At 55.2% G+C, this 15,680-nt stretch overlaps 1 protein-coding gene across 3 annotated transcripts in view; it reads right to left on the bottom strand.

Moving 5' to 3' along the window:
• Crtc1 (CREB regulated transcription coactivator 1) overlaps positions 1-15,680 on the bottom strand; it is a 60,260-nt gene that overhangs the window by 10,557 nt on the left and 34,023 nt on the right. For 2 of the 3 annotated variants that reach the window (XM_052752648.1, XM_052752649.1), the window contains exons 3-9: positions 14,634-14,771; positions 13,769-13,830; positions 10,722-10,816; positions 8,982-9,067; positions 6,851-6,891; positions 6,352-6,560; positions 726-844 (exon numbers count right to left, since the gene is read on the bottom strand). In XM_052752648.1, the coding sequence (XP_052608608.1) occupies positions 726-844; positions 6,352-6,560; positions 6,851-6,891; positions 8,982-9,067; positions 10,722-10,816; positions 13,769-13,830; positions 14,634-14,771 (750 nt within the window). The remainder of the gene's footprint in view (positions 1-725; positions 845-6,351; positions 6,561-6,850; positions 6,892-8,981; positions 9,068-10,721; positions 10,817-13,768; positions 13,831-14,633; positions 14,772-15,680) is intronic. The other variant, XM_052752651.1, reaches the window with a different exon arrangement.

Genomic DNA, 15,680 nt, shown 5'->3' with positions numbered 1-15,680 from the left:
CAAAATAAATATAGGGAGACCTGGGCAGAGGTGCACACCTGTCCTCCAGCACTAGGGAGGCTAGGCAGGAGGTCACCCTAAGTATGGGGCCGGCCCACGCTGCTGTTTCTGCCTGGTCACCCTGACGCCTGCTGATAGCCCTAGCACCACTCCAAGACCACTAATTTAGCCAGGAGTGGAGACATGGGAGACGGGAACAGAAGGGCGGTGAATCCACTCCTCAGTGCTGCACAAACCTTGTCTTAAAAACAAAGGAAAATACTCCAAAACAAGTATAAAACACTGCTTTATGCCTGGTGGTGGCGCACGCCTTTAATCCCAGCACTCGGGAGGCAGAGCCAGGCAGATCTCTGTGAGTTCGAGGCCAGCCAGGGCTTCCCAGTGAGACCCTGTCTCGAAAAACCCAAAACCCAAACCAACCACCAAACAGACGCAGTTTCTGTCTGAATTTGTTGATAAACAATACACACAGGGCCGGAGAGTTGTCTAAGAGTTGAGAATGCCGATTGCTCTTGCAGAGAACCTGGGTTCGGTTCTCAGAATCCCCTCTAACTCCAGTCCAAGGACCTGACACCTCTGGTCTCCAAGGGAACCTGCACACACATGGTGCACGTCCACTCACTCAAGCACACACACACACAAAAATAAATAAACCAAGATCCAGACCCCACAGGCGGGGGGTGGGGGGGATGATGGTGGACTTCCCACCCACCTCGCCCTCGCACCTGAGTGATGGGTGACAGCGGGGACAGGGTGGGTGACACCTGCTGGGCCTCTGTGCTCAGGGACAGGGGGCTGATGACTGCTGGCCGGCGCTGTGGAGAAGAGCTGGGGGCGTTCATACCTAAAAAGGAAGAAGCGGGGCTAAGGAGAGGCGGCCACACGGCGCAGCCCGGCTGCCCAGAGAGAAGCAGATGGGTGCTGCCTGTGGCCAGACCCAGGACGGGGCTCTGAGGACGGTTGTCCCATCAGTGACCACCCTGGGTCCCCCAGCCCAGCAGTCTACTTTCTTCTGGCATGTCTCACAGCCCCAGCCAATCAGCACTGCCCCATGTAACCAACCAGAGCCTGTCTTGGGCTTGGGGAGTTATCAGCCACAGAAGCCTAGAAGGCCTGTCGACCTCTGGTGACAGGGACAGTGGATGTGTGTCCTTACTCAGCCTTTATGATGTTTCCTGGCTTTAGAAGATAATGTCCTTCCCTATTGGCACATATCTATATTTATTTATTAAGATTTACTTAATGTGTGTGAATGTGTGTCTGTGCACCATGTGTGTGCTCAATGACAGTGGAGGACAAGAGGGCATCAGATCCGCTGGACCTGGAGTTACGGATGGCTGTGAGCCACCACGTGGGTCTGGGAACTAAACCTGGTCCATGCAAGAGCAGCCACTGCTCTTAATCACTGAGCCAACTCCATATGTGCATATGTATATGTATATATGTGTATATGTATGTATATATATGTATATGTATATATTTGTTTGGTTGGTTTTTCAAGACAGGGTTTCTCTGTGTGTGTAGCCTTGGCTATCCTGGAACTCTCTTTGTAGACAGGCTGGCCTCAAATTCACAGAGATCCACCTGCCTCTGCCTCTCAAATGCTGGGATTAAAGGTGTGTGCCACCACTGCCTGGCCCCATTTTATATTTTTATTTATTTATTTACCCATTTTATATTTTTATTTATTTATTTATTTTGGTTTTTCGAGACAGGGTTTCTCTGTATAGCTTTGCGCCTTTCCTGGATCTCGCTCTGTAGACCAGGCTGGCCTTGAATTCACAGAGATCTGCCTGCCTCTGCCTCCCAAGTGCTGGGATTAAAAATGTGCGCCACCACCGCCCAGCTATTTATTCTCTTGAGATAGGGTTTTGTGTAGCTCAGGCTGGTCTCAAGCTGGCTATGTAGTGAGAATGACCTTGAACTCCCGAGCCTCCTGTCTGCTTCCTGAGTGCTAAGGTGACAGGCATGAGCCACCGTGCCCAGTTTTTGCCGTACTAGGGGCTGACGCAGGGACTCTGTCAACTCAGCCACAAGCAGTGCACCAAATGAGCTTCAAGCTGCCAAGCCGTCACTGTTGTCTAATTCAGGGCTATCCTGGAACTCACTAGGTAGCCCAGGCTGACTCTGGCCTCAGAGCAATCCTCCTCCCCATCTCCCAGTGCCAGGATCTCAGGCCTGTGCCGCCATACGCCCTCTCTCTTTTTGGCATGGCTCAGGCAACTCCATCCTGAGGGTTTCTGCAACATCAAGGCCCTCCACAAACATGTTCTTTCCCGCCAAGGCACCTCTTAACCACCTAGAGACCTTCATCCACGTCCTTCTTCGGCACCGTCAGGATGGCGGAGCTCCACCCCACTCCCCACTAAGGCTGCCTGAACTGAAACCGGATTCCTTCTTACTACCCCAGCCCTGCCCTGAAGTGACGTGCCCGCACCTGCCAGGGCCTCTGCAGGCCCTGCTGCCCCTTCCCTCACCCCCTCCCCCTCCGAGGACTCTGATCCCTGAATTCTGAGGCGATGAGGGACCTGGGTGAGATCAAGGGCACAGGGCAGAGAGGGGGCATGCTGCCTCATCCTGGGCGCCAAGCCAAGCAGGCAACAGGCCCCTCTGATGACAGGGGAGCCCTGAGGGCCCGCACTGACACCTCCCTCTCCCATGTTCCCGCAGACTGCTTCCTCATCAGCAGCCAGCAGATGTTAACAGCACCCTCAGGCAGTCCCAGTGAGGTGCCAGTGAGGTGCCAGTGAGGGTGCCAGTGAGGGTACCAGCCTAGGGAGGACTTGGCACCGGCACCATCAGACAGACCATCAGAGCCAGGTGAGAGTGCCCGAGTCACCAGGAGATCCGGGACCTGCCTGGCCCGGCACCAATCCACCTTGTTCCTGGAGCTGGGAACACACCTAGCATTCCCAGGGAAGATGAAGTGAGAAGGCCTTTGTGCCGGGGCAGGCCCTTGCACAGACAGCCCGCACTTCCCTCAGATCCTGCTGGGCTCTGCTCCTACCCAGCACTGGGGTGGGTGGGGTGGCTCCCCTGCTCCAGGGGCAGAGCTGGGGCGCTGTCTAGGAGGGAGCACTCAGAGCTCCCTCAAGGCCAGGACTCTGGGCTGCAACCTTGCTTCTGAGTGCCAGCCCCTCTCGTACCTGTCAGGGCTGCTGAGATACAGAGCACATATGGGCCAGTGAGGACACATGCCAGAGGTCGGAGCTCTGTAAGAAGTGGATGTAGGGACTGGAGAGATGGCTCAATGCTTCAGTGCACTGGCTGCTCTTGTAGAGGACCCAGGTTTAGTTCCCAGCATCCACATGGGCTCACAACCATCTGTAACTCTAGTCCCAGGAGACCCTACAGCCTCTTCTGACCTCCAAGGGCACCAGGCACACACATGGTGCACAGACACGCAGACACTCACACATACAAATCTAAAAATAATAATAAAAATAAGTAGATGTGGAAGGCTGGCACTTGGCTGGGGCTCAGTTGGTACAGACTTGCTTGCCCAGGACACACAAGAGCCTGTTCGAGTCCCCAATGCCACATACACCGGACAGAGTGGTACATGCCTGTCACCCCACACTTGGGAGATGGAGGCAGGAGGATTAGAGGTTTGAGATCATGCCTGACCACACAGCAGATTCCAACCCGGCCTGGGCTACATGAGACCTCGTCTCCAAAAAACAAAACAACAAAATGAGTGGGAGTGAGGCGGGGCTGGAGAGACGGCTCAGTGGTTAAGAACACTTGCTGCTCTTGCAGAGGACCCAAGACCCCCTTCCAGCTTCAGCGGGCACCAGGCGTGTGCACACACACACACACACACACACACACACACACACACACACACACACGCAAACGCACACGCACACGCACCTGCATGCACGCGTAAGCGGAAGTGGGACAAATGGCAAGGTAGGACCTAACAGAAAAAAGGATGGTGGCTCACTCTCGCTCTCTCTCTCTCTCTCCCTCTTTCTTTTGTTTTCTTATTTGTTTTTTGAGACAGGGTTTCTCTGAGTAGCCCTGGCTGTCCTGGAACTCACTCTACAGACCATGCTAGCCTTGAACTCACAGAGATACATCTGGTTTTGTCTCCCAAGTGCTGGGATTAAAGGTATATTTCATCATACCTGGCCTCCCTGAATTGATTTTTAAACATGGATTTAAAGTAAGTAATAAGCATGAGTACACACATACACACCCACACACACACCCACCCACACACACACACACACACACACACACACACACACACACACACACTGTGGGCTGCAGGAATCACTCCTGCCAGCTGCTGTGTTTAGCCCCTGGCCCTCTGATCATGAACACAAGGGCATTTTTAATCCTTGCCTAAGCACCACCACACCCAGAGAGGCCAGATGGGCAGGCAAATCACACGGGCACCCTGCTGGTGGGTCCCTCTGTCCAGCCTGGATCACCTATGGAGCAGAGCCAGCTGGAGGGGATGTCTGGGCAGGGGAGGGCAGGACAGGCTGGCCAGGTGGCAGTGGCCTGGCCCTGGCATGTAAGCCCTGCTGGAGGGGCCCTGTAGGCCTCTTGAGTATAGCCAGCAGTGGACATGGGGTCAGCCTCCTGTGTACTGGCCTGCAGACAAGGTGGGTGGGGGCCATGGTTCCCCAGCTCCTTTCCCTTAACAGGGTCTGGCTATGGTGGGGACTGTCTATGTGCCAGGGTCTGGCTCAACCTGTCAAAGGAGAGTGGCTGGCTTGTAACCACACATGGCACAGATTAATTTCTAGGGTAGGGTCGGCCACCCCGGCGGGCCAGCAACAGTGTCACCTAAACTATTTCCTTGTGCTTGTTTACACTGTAATTGCTCTGGTGGAGAGCGCTAGAGCACGAGGCAGAGAGAAGAGCCAGGTTTGGACGTGGCAGCCTCTGTGCAGGGCTGAGGCCCCTGGCTTCTAGACCCTCCCTGTGCCCTGGGCCTCATAGCTGAGCACTGACAGGCATGTGGCCGGGCTGTGAGGACTCAACAGCCTGCACTGACGGTCCGTTCTCTTGTTCTGGCCCCACCTGCTCCCCTGGAAGCCTAGGAAAGGGGCTGGGGTGATGGTGTGTGGGGCACAGTGGTGAAGTGCTGGCCGAGCATGTGTGCAGGAACCCACTTCAGTCTTTATCTATGGAGCAGACACAGGCTATGTTTTCAACCTCAGGAAATAAAAACACCCCAGACATAACTGGCCCCATCCCACCTGCTATCCCCTCAATGTGCTCACATCGATGGAAGGCATGGAGGTCCCTGGTCTCGACTCCATCAATCCTGCCTGGTCACAGTGCTCCTCAGCAGCTTCAGACAGAGCCCACTGTGACCTGTGCACCCCCATCCTTAATGTGTCCCACCATCTGTCCGAATCCATGTGGCCACCCACAGCGCTAACAGCTTGGGGCTTTGCTGTACGCCCCAGGGACAAGGAGACACAGGCCCACACCAAGGGGGGCTGAAAAGCGTGCGGGAGGGATCAGAACAGGGAGGTGCCACACCCCGGCAGCCTGTGCAAAGGCCCTGGAGTGAACAGGTGCAACTGTGATGTCAGGGCTGGGAGACGGTCAGAAGAGGGAGCGTGGGGCTCAGCTCTCGTGGGGCAGGCACAAGGTTGGGAGGAGGAGGAGCTGAGCATCATGGCGGGTTGATGGGTCAGGGTGAGCATCATGGCGGGCTGATGGTCAGGCCTTTAATGAGTAGGGGATAAAAATAAAGAGGACGCAGCCACAGTAGCCCCGAAAAGCAGTGTTGGGTCAAACTGGGAGCCAGAGATGGGCAAGGAGGAGCTGGGGCATGGAACAGGCCAAGGGGAGAAATAAGCTTTTCAAAGGTGAGGGTGGCCTGGAGCATGGCCCAGTGGTTAAGGGCACAGGCTGCTCTTCTATAGGATCCAGGTTCAGCTCCCAGCATGCACACAATCACCTGTAACTCCAGATCCAAGGATCCAGCGCCCTCTTCTGTCCTCAGAAAGTACTGTGCACACAAGTGCACAGTCACACAATGTGGGCAAAACATCCATACACATAAAATATTTTTTAATTAAAAAAAAAAGGGGGGGAGGGGAGCTTGGAAGGGCCAAGCCAAAGTTTCACTAGCAAATGAAGTCAAAGGCTTTAGGGCTCCCTCCTGCTCCCAGACCTTCCCTGAAGCTGGGCGCTACACGGCAGAGCCCCAAAGCCACCGTTTGACTCCTGGAGGCAACGCTTGGCTTCCTACCCCAGGCCCTCTGCACAGGCTGTGCCCTTTGTGGCTCCGTAGACAGGTGTACCACCTCAGACACAGTCCCATGAACTCTTCACTCCAGCGCGTGCTGCTGCGGGGTGTGGGCAGCATGGGAACCTTACCCTGACCAGCGCCGCTGACGCCCAGATGTGCGAGGCTGCCGGTGCTGCTAGAGCTGGTGAGAGCAGGAAATGCAGGCTCCTCGGGGTCCAGCGGCGTCGGGAGTGGGGAGGGAAAATGGGTGTTGGTGAGGTCAGGAAGGGAGCCCCCTGTGTTGTGGTTAGCGGGGATCAGGGCTGACGTGCTCTCCTGCTCTGCAGATGGGAAGATGCTGGGGAGGCAGATGCAGACAGGACGTGAGGTCGGGACAGTGACTAGCTGGCCAGCCATGCCACCCTAGGACAACTGCAGTGAGACAGGAGGAGACTGAGGGGATCAGTGGGCACAAAACAATACCCCTCGGTGAGATGTGAACGTGACAGGACTCCAGGGTGGGAGGACAGTTGTCCACAGGGACCTCCTGGGTACCCACTGGTGGCTCATTTTCTCCCCTGCCAGCAGGAACAGACCAGGAAATGGAAAAGCCCTGGGTACAGGGGAGTGTGGGGGGCCCAGACTTACTTGATTCCGGGAACCTCGCAGGACTTGGGCCTGGAACCCGTCTGAAAGAGAACAGAGCATTTGGCGGGTGGCAGGCATGGCCACCTGTGTGCTGAGCTCAGTGCCCTTCTGCTCTTCCCTTCTCCTGCCCAGGATCAGCAACCATGCAGGGGTGGCTCGGAGAAGCCCAGGGCAGAGCCAGGAGCTATAAGGAGGGGCCTTCCCAAACTCTCTCCAGATTCTGTAGCTGCCCTGTGGGTGGTCACGGCCAGGGGCTTTGCTGAAGCCCCAAGCCCAGATCTGGGCTGCAGCCCTGGGGACTCCTGGCTGCCCATGGGCTCTGAGATCCTGATCCTCTGGGGGTCAGTGCTGCAGGCTAGAACTCACACCAGAGGATGCAGGGCAGGCAGACAGCAGCTGCGGGCTTCTCTGAGGGTGGCTTGTGACCAGCAGATTCGCTATATTATGGGACTCCGGCTGGGGAAGGTTTGGAAAAGCTTTCTGGGGCAGCAATATGGCTCAGCCAATAAAAGAGCTTGCCACATAGGCTGATAGTCTGAGTTTGATCCCCAGGACCCCCAGGGCAGAAGAGACCTGACTCCTAAACTTGTCCTCTTTCCTCCTCACGCATGCCAGAGGATACACACACAAGCACACGTGTGCACGCACGCGCACACACACACTCACGTACACAATATATTTAAAAAATGTAACTAAAAAGAAAAGACAAGAGTTCCATGGACGCAGAGGCCCTAACGGCTTTCTTAGCTATGTAATAAAGGCCCTAAGGTCTCTGAACATATATTCATTCTTTTTAAAAATATTTTTATTTTGGCAAACTGTCTTGTAGCCCAGGATGGTTGCAAACCCCTGCTCCTGCTGCCTCAGTCTCGGGGTGCTGAGATGAGGTGAGCATCAGACCACACAAGATCAGCTGTGCGATGGGCCGCACCCACCCTGCTTCCAAGCTGAGCTAACAAGAGTTTAGAGCCATTTAGATCGACAGATATTCTTTTCTTTTTGTTTATTTTGGTTTTGGTTTGAGACAAGGTTTCTCTGTGCAGCTTTGGCTGTCCTAAGACTCTCTATGTAGACCAAGCTGGCCTCGATTCATAAGAGATCCCCCTGATCCTGGAGGCAGTGGCACACACCTTTAATCCCAGCACTTGGGAGGCAGAGGCAGGCGGATCTCTGTGAGTTCAAGGCCAGCCTGGTCTACAGAGCAAGATTCAGGACAGGCACCAAAACTACACAGAGAAACTCTGTCTGGAAAAACCAAAAAAGAGATCCACCTGCCTCTGATTCCTTGCTGGGATTAAAAGTGTGCACCGCCACACCCAGCCAAATTACTTCTTTCTTCAGTGTTGGGGATGGAACCCATACAGGCTGGGCAAACATGCTACCCGAGTCACACCACCAGCCTCCCTTTTATTTTGAAAGGAAAAGACGAATTTACTTTCTAGTGTGTATTTTGCCTGCATGTATGAATGTGTACAGGTGTGTGCCTGGTGCTCATGAAGTCAGAGGAGGGCACTGGTCTCTTGGAGCTCAACACAGATGATTGTAAGTCACCTTGTGGGTGCTGGGAACCAGACCTGGGTCCTCTGCAAGAGTCGCTGAGGCATCTGCCCAGCTGCACCTTCCCCTTTTTAAACAGCATTTATTACTTATTTGTGTGTGCACGTGAAGGGGTCTGGGCACACTTGTGCTATCACAGGCACGTGGAGGTCAGAGGACAACTTGAGAGAGTTGGTCCCCTCCTTCCACCACGTGGCTCCCAGGGCTGGAACTAGGTCCCCAGGCTTAGGTGGCCAGCACCTCTGCCTGCAGACCCTCACCAGTCCTGCTTTTTCTTTGTATTCTGAAGCAAGGCCTTGCTCAATGGCTCCTGCCTCGGCCTGGGCACAGTGTGCCGGGGTCCCAGCTGAGACGAGTGTCTGTCCTCTTCACCACTGTGACCAGTCATAGACACTACTTCTTTGAGCTGCTTCTAGGCAGTTTGACAGGCCTGCGGTGGATGTCAAAGCTTGGGTTCCGGTCAAGCTGAACAAGGGTCCCACCTTGGGGAAGATGGAGCCACCTGAACATGCCACCTAGTCATCTGTTTCCAGGCTGGGTTTGAGAATAGGCTGGCCCACCCAGCAGCTCTTACCTTCTTTGAGTCCCATGACTGCTTAGAAAGGGTCTTGTCCGTCTCGGACCTGGTCTCCTCCATGCCTGGGACGGTGAGCAGCAAGACTGGGCGTTGGGGGAGGGAAGAGTCAGGAAGCCGTGACTACACAGCCGAGCGACCTCAGGGCCACGCTGACGGCATGGCCCTGACAGCAAGCTTGGGAGTTTTACTGAAGCTGTGAAAGAGGGCTCAATCGCCAAGAAACCCTGCACAAGGGCTATCAGCTGGCAGCGTGTGCACAAGAGCTAAGAGGGTGGCTGGGGCTGGGCGCCACCACCGAGAGCAGGACCCCCACCCCAAGCTGGCTGGGGCCCTGGCAGCCCTGACTCGAAGGTCAGCGGAGAAGCTGAGGCTCGCTGTTCCCCGGCCTGCACATCAACACTGCTTGGTGCCCAGCGGCTGGGCCAGGCTTGGGTCCCCCACACTTGACCACAGGTTCTGACCCCATTGCTGATGCTACCTGGGATTTAACTGATCTGCCTAGACTGGGTGTGCTTGAGGATGAGCAGATGTCAGAAGGGACCTCAGGCTGGGCCAGCGGGTGTGACTGGAGAGCTTCGAGGAGCCTGGGGGGGCTGAGGGATGAGGTGATGGACATGGCTTGACGGGCCTGAAGCCTGCCTTCGTCACAGTGAGGGTGTCTTTCTCCCCCATCTCTCTCTCTTTTTTTTTTTCAGTGCTGGGGACAGACCTGGGGGCCCACAGCGCTCAGCAAACGCTCTGTGGCTACGCTGTGCCCTGTGTTTTCTGCCTCTTGCTGGATTCATGTCTTTCCTTGTGACTTACAGAAGAAGCAATGGTAGATGGGAAAGGACTTCCCTCTCAGAGTGCAGGACGTGGGTCCTTCCACATCACAGAACCCCACTGAGGCTCCTGAGAGGGCATGAGACTTTCATGTGTACCCCATTTAAGGAGACCCACAGGTTTCAGAATAGCCTGGACTGTTCCCCGCCCCCCCCCCCCCCCCCCATGCAGACAGGGTCTTTAACTTGCAGCCTTGGGTGCCTGCCAGCAACCCTTCCCCCCAGGATGAGTTTTTTAACCAGTAGAGGCTCCCTGGGACCCAGTGACCTGTCACACACAGGCCCTCTCTCAGCACCTGGGCCTCAAATTCAAGGGAGGCGATTTCCCTGGCTCTGGTGTCTACGGCTCTGTCAGGCCTGGCGTGGCTTTGCTGTACCTAGCCTCACAGAACCCACACTTCTATCTCTTCAAGACAAGAGTTGTGTCGGGGCCTAACTGCCACGTGGGAGCCCAGGACCGGGGCCACAGGCTCAGCTAGAGGGCTGTGTGCATGGCAGCAGGGGAGGAGCTTGCCCCAAACGGCGAAGGAGATGGCCCTTTTCTCACACAGGGTTACCTAGCTGGGCCCAAGGGAGGGGTGAAGATGGTTCTGGGCAGTAGAGCTGGAGGTCCTGGATCAAGTGGTACCTGAAGCTAGCTAGTCTATCCTCCACTACTGTGTGGGCTCATAGACGTTCTCTGTATGTGCTTGCCAACTGGCCCAGAATACAGCCAGTGTTTATCGCCCAGGGATGGTTCTACCTACAAAAACATATGCCAACTCCAGCACTCCCCCCACCACCCCGTCCCTGGGCAAGACTCCTTGAGAATATTTGTTCTACTGATTCTTTCTCTAAATATTAGTCCACCACAGTCTGGTGACCTCACGGGACATGGGGGCCACCCGAGGCTGGGTTGCCTGGGTCCCTGACATACCTCTCTTCTGGTGTGCATCCTGGGACCCGCCTGTGAAGGATTCTGCCTGGGTGGGTGTCATTGTGCTCTGGTGCAGGGCGGAGTCAGAGTTGGTCCTGGGGACAGAGAGATGGTGACACTCAGGCTCAGCCTTGATCTATCCAAGTTAGATACAGCTTTAGTTCCTACAAGGGTCCAGGACCTGCCCATGGGCAGCCTGTGTGGGCCATTCCATCGCTAGCTGTGTGGTCCCAGGTTAGTGCTCTGACCTCTCTGTGATCAATTTTATTATGGATAAAATGGAATGAAAATAGCCTAGACTTTTCTACAGGGTCTCATGTAGCCCAGGCTGGCCTCAACTCACTGTATAGCGGAACTGGAACCTCTGATGGTTCTGTCTCTCCCTCCAGAGCGCTGTGATAACATGCACATGGTGTGACATGCATGTGGAAGTCAAAAGACAGTCTTGTGGAAGCTCTCCTTTTCTGCCTTCTGTGACACAGGGTCTTTCCTTGTTCACAGATGAGCATGCCAGGCTGCCCCACACCCTATCTCACTGCATTGTGTGCTAGGATTACAGATGTGTGCTGCTGTGTCTGACTCCATGTGGGTCACAGGATGTGAACTCAGGGCCGTGTGTTTGGCACAGTTTTCCAAAGAACCTGCCACTCAGCTTTCCATGCCTTTTTTTTCTTTCTAAAGAATTGTCATTTTTGTTTTTGTTTTTTGAGATAGGGTTTCTTTGTGTTGTTTTAGTGCCTGCCCTGGATCTCACTCTGTAGACCAGGCTGGCCTCGAACTCACAGAGATCTGCCTGGCTCTGCCTCCCAAGTGCTGGAATTAAAGGTGTGTGCCACCGCCACCCAGCAAGAATTGTGATATTTTTTAAGATTTATTTATTTATTTTTTGTGTATGGGTGTTCTGCCTGCATGTATGCCTGTGCACCACGTGAGTGCCTGGTGTCCATGGAGGACAGAAGAGGGTGTCAGATCCCCAGAAACTGTAGTTATAGATGGCTGTGAACCACCATGTAGGTGCTGGGAATCGACCTGGGCCCTCTGGAAGAACCTTCTGTGCTCTTACCTACGGAACCGTCTCTCCAGCGCAGTTTTACATGGAGCTGAGGATGGAACCCAGACTTTGTGCATGCTAAGTGAATACTCTACCAACTGAGCACCAAGCACTCACTCTACGGCCCTGTCCCAGCTTGGTTTGTTTTAACTGAGTGTTAGCCAGGGATGGTAATCCCTACGCGTGGTCCCAGCAACAGTGAGAACAGAAGGATTGCTTGAGCCCAGGAGTGTAGGCCTGCCTGAGGAGCACAGTGAGAAACCATGTTTGAAAAGACTGGGCCAGCGAGAAGAGAACGGAAGACAGAAGTGCTTGCTGCCGAGTCTGCTGTCCTAAGTGTCAGCCCTGGACCACGTGGTAGAGGAGAGCTGCACAAGGTGACCTCTGACCTCCACCTATGGCACACATCTCTCCCCCGCCAAGCCAGGTGTGATAGCGCACACCTTTAATTCTAGCACTCAGAGGCTGAGGCAGGAGGATCTCTGTGAGTTCCAGGCCAGTCTGGTCTACAGAGTGAGTTCCAGGACAGCCAGGGCTACACAGCGAGAATCTGTCTCAAAACAAAACAGAAAAGGACCTGGGCCATAATTCGGTGGCCGAGTGTTCCCCTGGTACCCATGAGGCCTTGGGTTTCATCCCTGGCACCACATACACCATGTGTGGTGACAAAGACCTGTCATTTCAGTGGCTGAGGCTGGAGGCAGGTGTTAAAGGTCAGTCCCAGCTACACTGCAAGTCTGGGGTTGGCCTGAGTCCATGAGATCCTGCCTCAGAGGAAGAAAGAGCAGCTGCAGAATATGTTATTAAGTATCACCATTATCTACAGACCGTGTCCTTCCTTGGGAATCCACAGGGCACGGAGGCTGGGTGACTCAAACCCAACAGGCACCCTCTGGTACAACGTGCAGTGTTGGCACAGAACCTTCACACTCCCCAGATGTCCGTCGCCTCCTGGTGACAGGGCACTGGATGCTCACACTGCATGCAGTTATTATATTGTTTTTTCCCAAGATTTATTTTATTTATATGCATGTGTGCGTGCATGTAGTTCCTTTTGAGGCCAGAAGAGGGTGTCAGATCCCCTGGAGCTGTAGTTACAGGTGCTTGTGAGCCAGCGTGTGGTGCTGGGACCCAAATCCGAGTCCGTGGAAGAGCAGCCGGTGTGCTCAGCTGCTGAGCTGTCTCTGCAGCCTCTAGTTCTGAGACAGGGTCTCAATGTGCAGTCCTGAATGGCCTGGGGCTCTGCCTGCCTCTGCCTTCTGTGGGACCACCACATCCAGCAAATACCGATAAGCAGCATTTCCCACAGCTTCCTTTTTGTGGTGCTGGGGATAGAAGCAGGGTCCTCACGCGCAGCCACAGATCTGCATCTCAGTTACCAAAGACCGTTGAGAAATGTGTCTGAAATGCCGCTTCCATGGAGCAGAATGCCAGGCTCGGTAGTGCACAGGAGGGCAAGGACCACTTGAACCCGGTAATTTGCAGCCAGTCTGGGCCACAGAGTGGGAGGCTGTCTCATTAAGAGAACAAAACAAAACGAAACAGGCAAGACACACCACTGAAGATTCAATTCTAAAAAGAAATAAGAAATGTGAACCAGGTTGTGGTGGTTCACTCCTTTAATCCCACAACTTGGGGAGGCGGAGGCAGGCAGATCTCCGAGTTTGAGACCAGTCTGGTCTACAGAGTGAGTTCCAGAACAGCCAGAGCTACACAGGGAGACACTGTCTCAAAAAAACCAACAAACAAAAAGAAATATGGAAAAAGAGAAAGAGAGGGAAGAAAGGAGGAGGGGAGAGGGACAGCAGGGAAGGAAACGAGGCTTGGGAGGCTCCTGAAGTCATGTTCTCCATATTTCAGAGACAGTTCACTTCTGGAACCCTTTAGAAGCACCTGGCTCACTTGGTCACTTTCCAGTGACTGTGCCCTGCATCTCCACACAACTGTAACAAACATCTACTGTGTCCTCCCAGAGGCAGGTGGCCCTGGCACTGACCTCCGCCAGCTGGTGTCCGCAGGAGGCGAGAGGTACACAGTGCTGTAGGGGCAGCTGTCGGCGTGCGCGGGTTAAGGGAATCTCGATGTCATGGCCACAGCACAGGAGGCCTATGCACAGGCTGTGGGGCCAGGCTGCTGGGAGCTGCTGGGAGTGGCCTGGGCTCCCTGCTTGTGGCTGGCCTGCAGACAGCTGGCCAGGAGGGCAAGGGGTGTTTCCTGTCTGGCTGGAAGCAGCTGCTGGTGCAGGGGCTCCCCAGGGGGCCAGACCCATTCACCTACAACTCAGCACCACCCTCCAAATCATTCCAAGAGGAGGCCTGGGCCTCACACTGGGGCCCAGATGCCTCAGGGAAGCCAAATTCAAGTGACCTCTTCCATTGAGGCGGCTCCCAGCACCAAAGGCTCAGAAGCAAGGAGCAGGGAGCAGACAGCTCCATCTTGCAGAGTTGGGGGTGGGGCCGAGAGTGACCTAAAACCACTCTGTGATGGGGATCTCACCGAGGCAGCCAAGTGAGGAGGAGGACCCTGGCATGTGTCCACCCTCCAAACAACAGTCCGACAGTGTGTGGGGTCACTGTTGTGTCCATCTGGGCCTGGCTGTGGCCTCACTAGAAGACTCTCTACTTCCTGCAGCCCTTGAAAGCCGCACTCCTGATCACTCCTTGCGGCCCTGTCCGCTGCGGTCTGGGGTCACTCTCCTTAACTCTTTTCTTTGTCCCACTGACCCCACCTCTGACTCCAGCACACTGGCTCTCTCCAGGCTGCCCCCCAGATTTCCCCGATTTGGCGTCCACAGGCAACAGTGTGGACCTGTTTCCCTGTTCCCTCCATATCCCCACACACATCCTCTGCAAAAAGGATATCTGTCGCCCATGCTTGTCAACTGACAAGGGTCGGCGGTGCGGGGAGCCAAGTCTACCCCGCTCACGATACACTCTGTCCACAAGCCCATGATGTCGTGTAGTCCGACTCGTGTCCAGGCCTGAGGACTGAAATGGTGTCTGGAGAGAAGGATGGGCCAGGAAAGGGAGTTCAGAAAGGGTAGGGAAGACACAAACCCAGGTTACTGGTTGAGGCCTGAGGTTCCCCGAGCTCTACCCTTGGGGACCCCTGATCTATGGACACACTCCACAGACTTCTCTGGCAGCCCAAGCTCCAGCTGAACCATGGGCTAGGGTGCAAAAGCTGGCCGGGTGTCCCAGGAAGGGCAGGAGGCATGCAGTGCAGGCTGCATGTTAGGGCCAGACAGGGCGGTACGAGCTCCGCCTGGGTGCCAAGGATAGCTCTCCCCAGCTGGCCAGGTGCAGACAGGCCTCCACCCTTTCTTCCAGGCCTGGCCGGCCTCCTGTCCCCACTACGTCATCTCTGGAGGGGCCTGCCAAGAGAGGCCCCCAGGGCTTCAAGCCCAGAGCTGCTGCGGGCCCACCTGGCCCAGCACTTGCTCCCAAGAGGATCGAGGCAGAGCCCAGAACTGCTCTGGATTGAGCAGTGGCCTCTCTCCTACCCCCTCTCCTGCTCCCACCCCCAGCATCTCAGCCAGGCGCCACTAGGAGCCAAGTACAGGCGCCTTCCGGGGCCGTGGCCTGGCTGGCTGGGGCTGCTTACCCACACCTGGGCTGGCACAAGACTCCAGGCAAGCCTCGGAGTCCCCAAGGCTGCCAGAAGCCTGTCACCATGTTAGGGTGAACTCAGATACCTGTGCCAGCCCAGGACATGTCTTGCCCCCATGTCTGCCTGGTTACCTGGGCCCTTCTATCCCCAGGCAGAAAGCAAAAGCCACTCTGATATTGAAACAGGCTTCCTGTCAGTGTGGCTGGAACGGACTGGCCACTTCTTTCTCCGTGTCTGCCTTCAGGGCTGGCTGGGCAGCCACTGCCAACTCTCTTTGTGACTCAGAAAAAGTCCTTGGT

Source organism: Peromyscus californicus, unplaced genomic scaffold (assembly GCF_007827085.1).
Source record: "Peromyscus californicus insignis strain IS unplaced genomic scaffold, ASM782708v3 Scaffold_23__1_contigs__length_62951481, whole genome shotgun sequence".
In the NCBI taxonomy this organism is placed as follows: Eukaryota; Metazoa; Chordata; class Mammalia; order Rodentia; family Cricetidae; genus Peromyscus; species Peromyscus californicus.
This window is presented reverse-complemented; position numbering and strand designations above follow the sequence as displayed.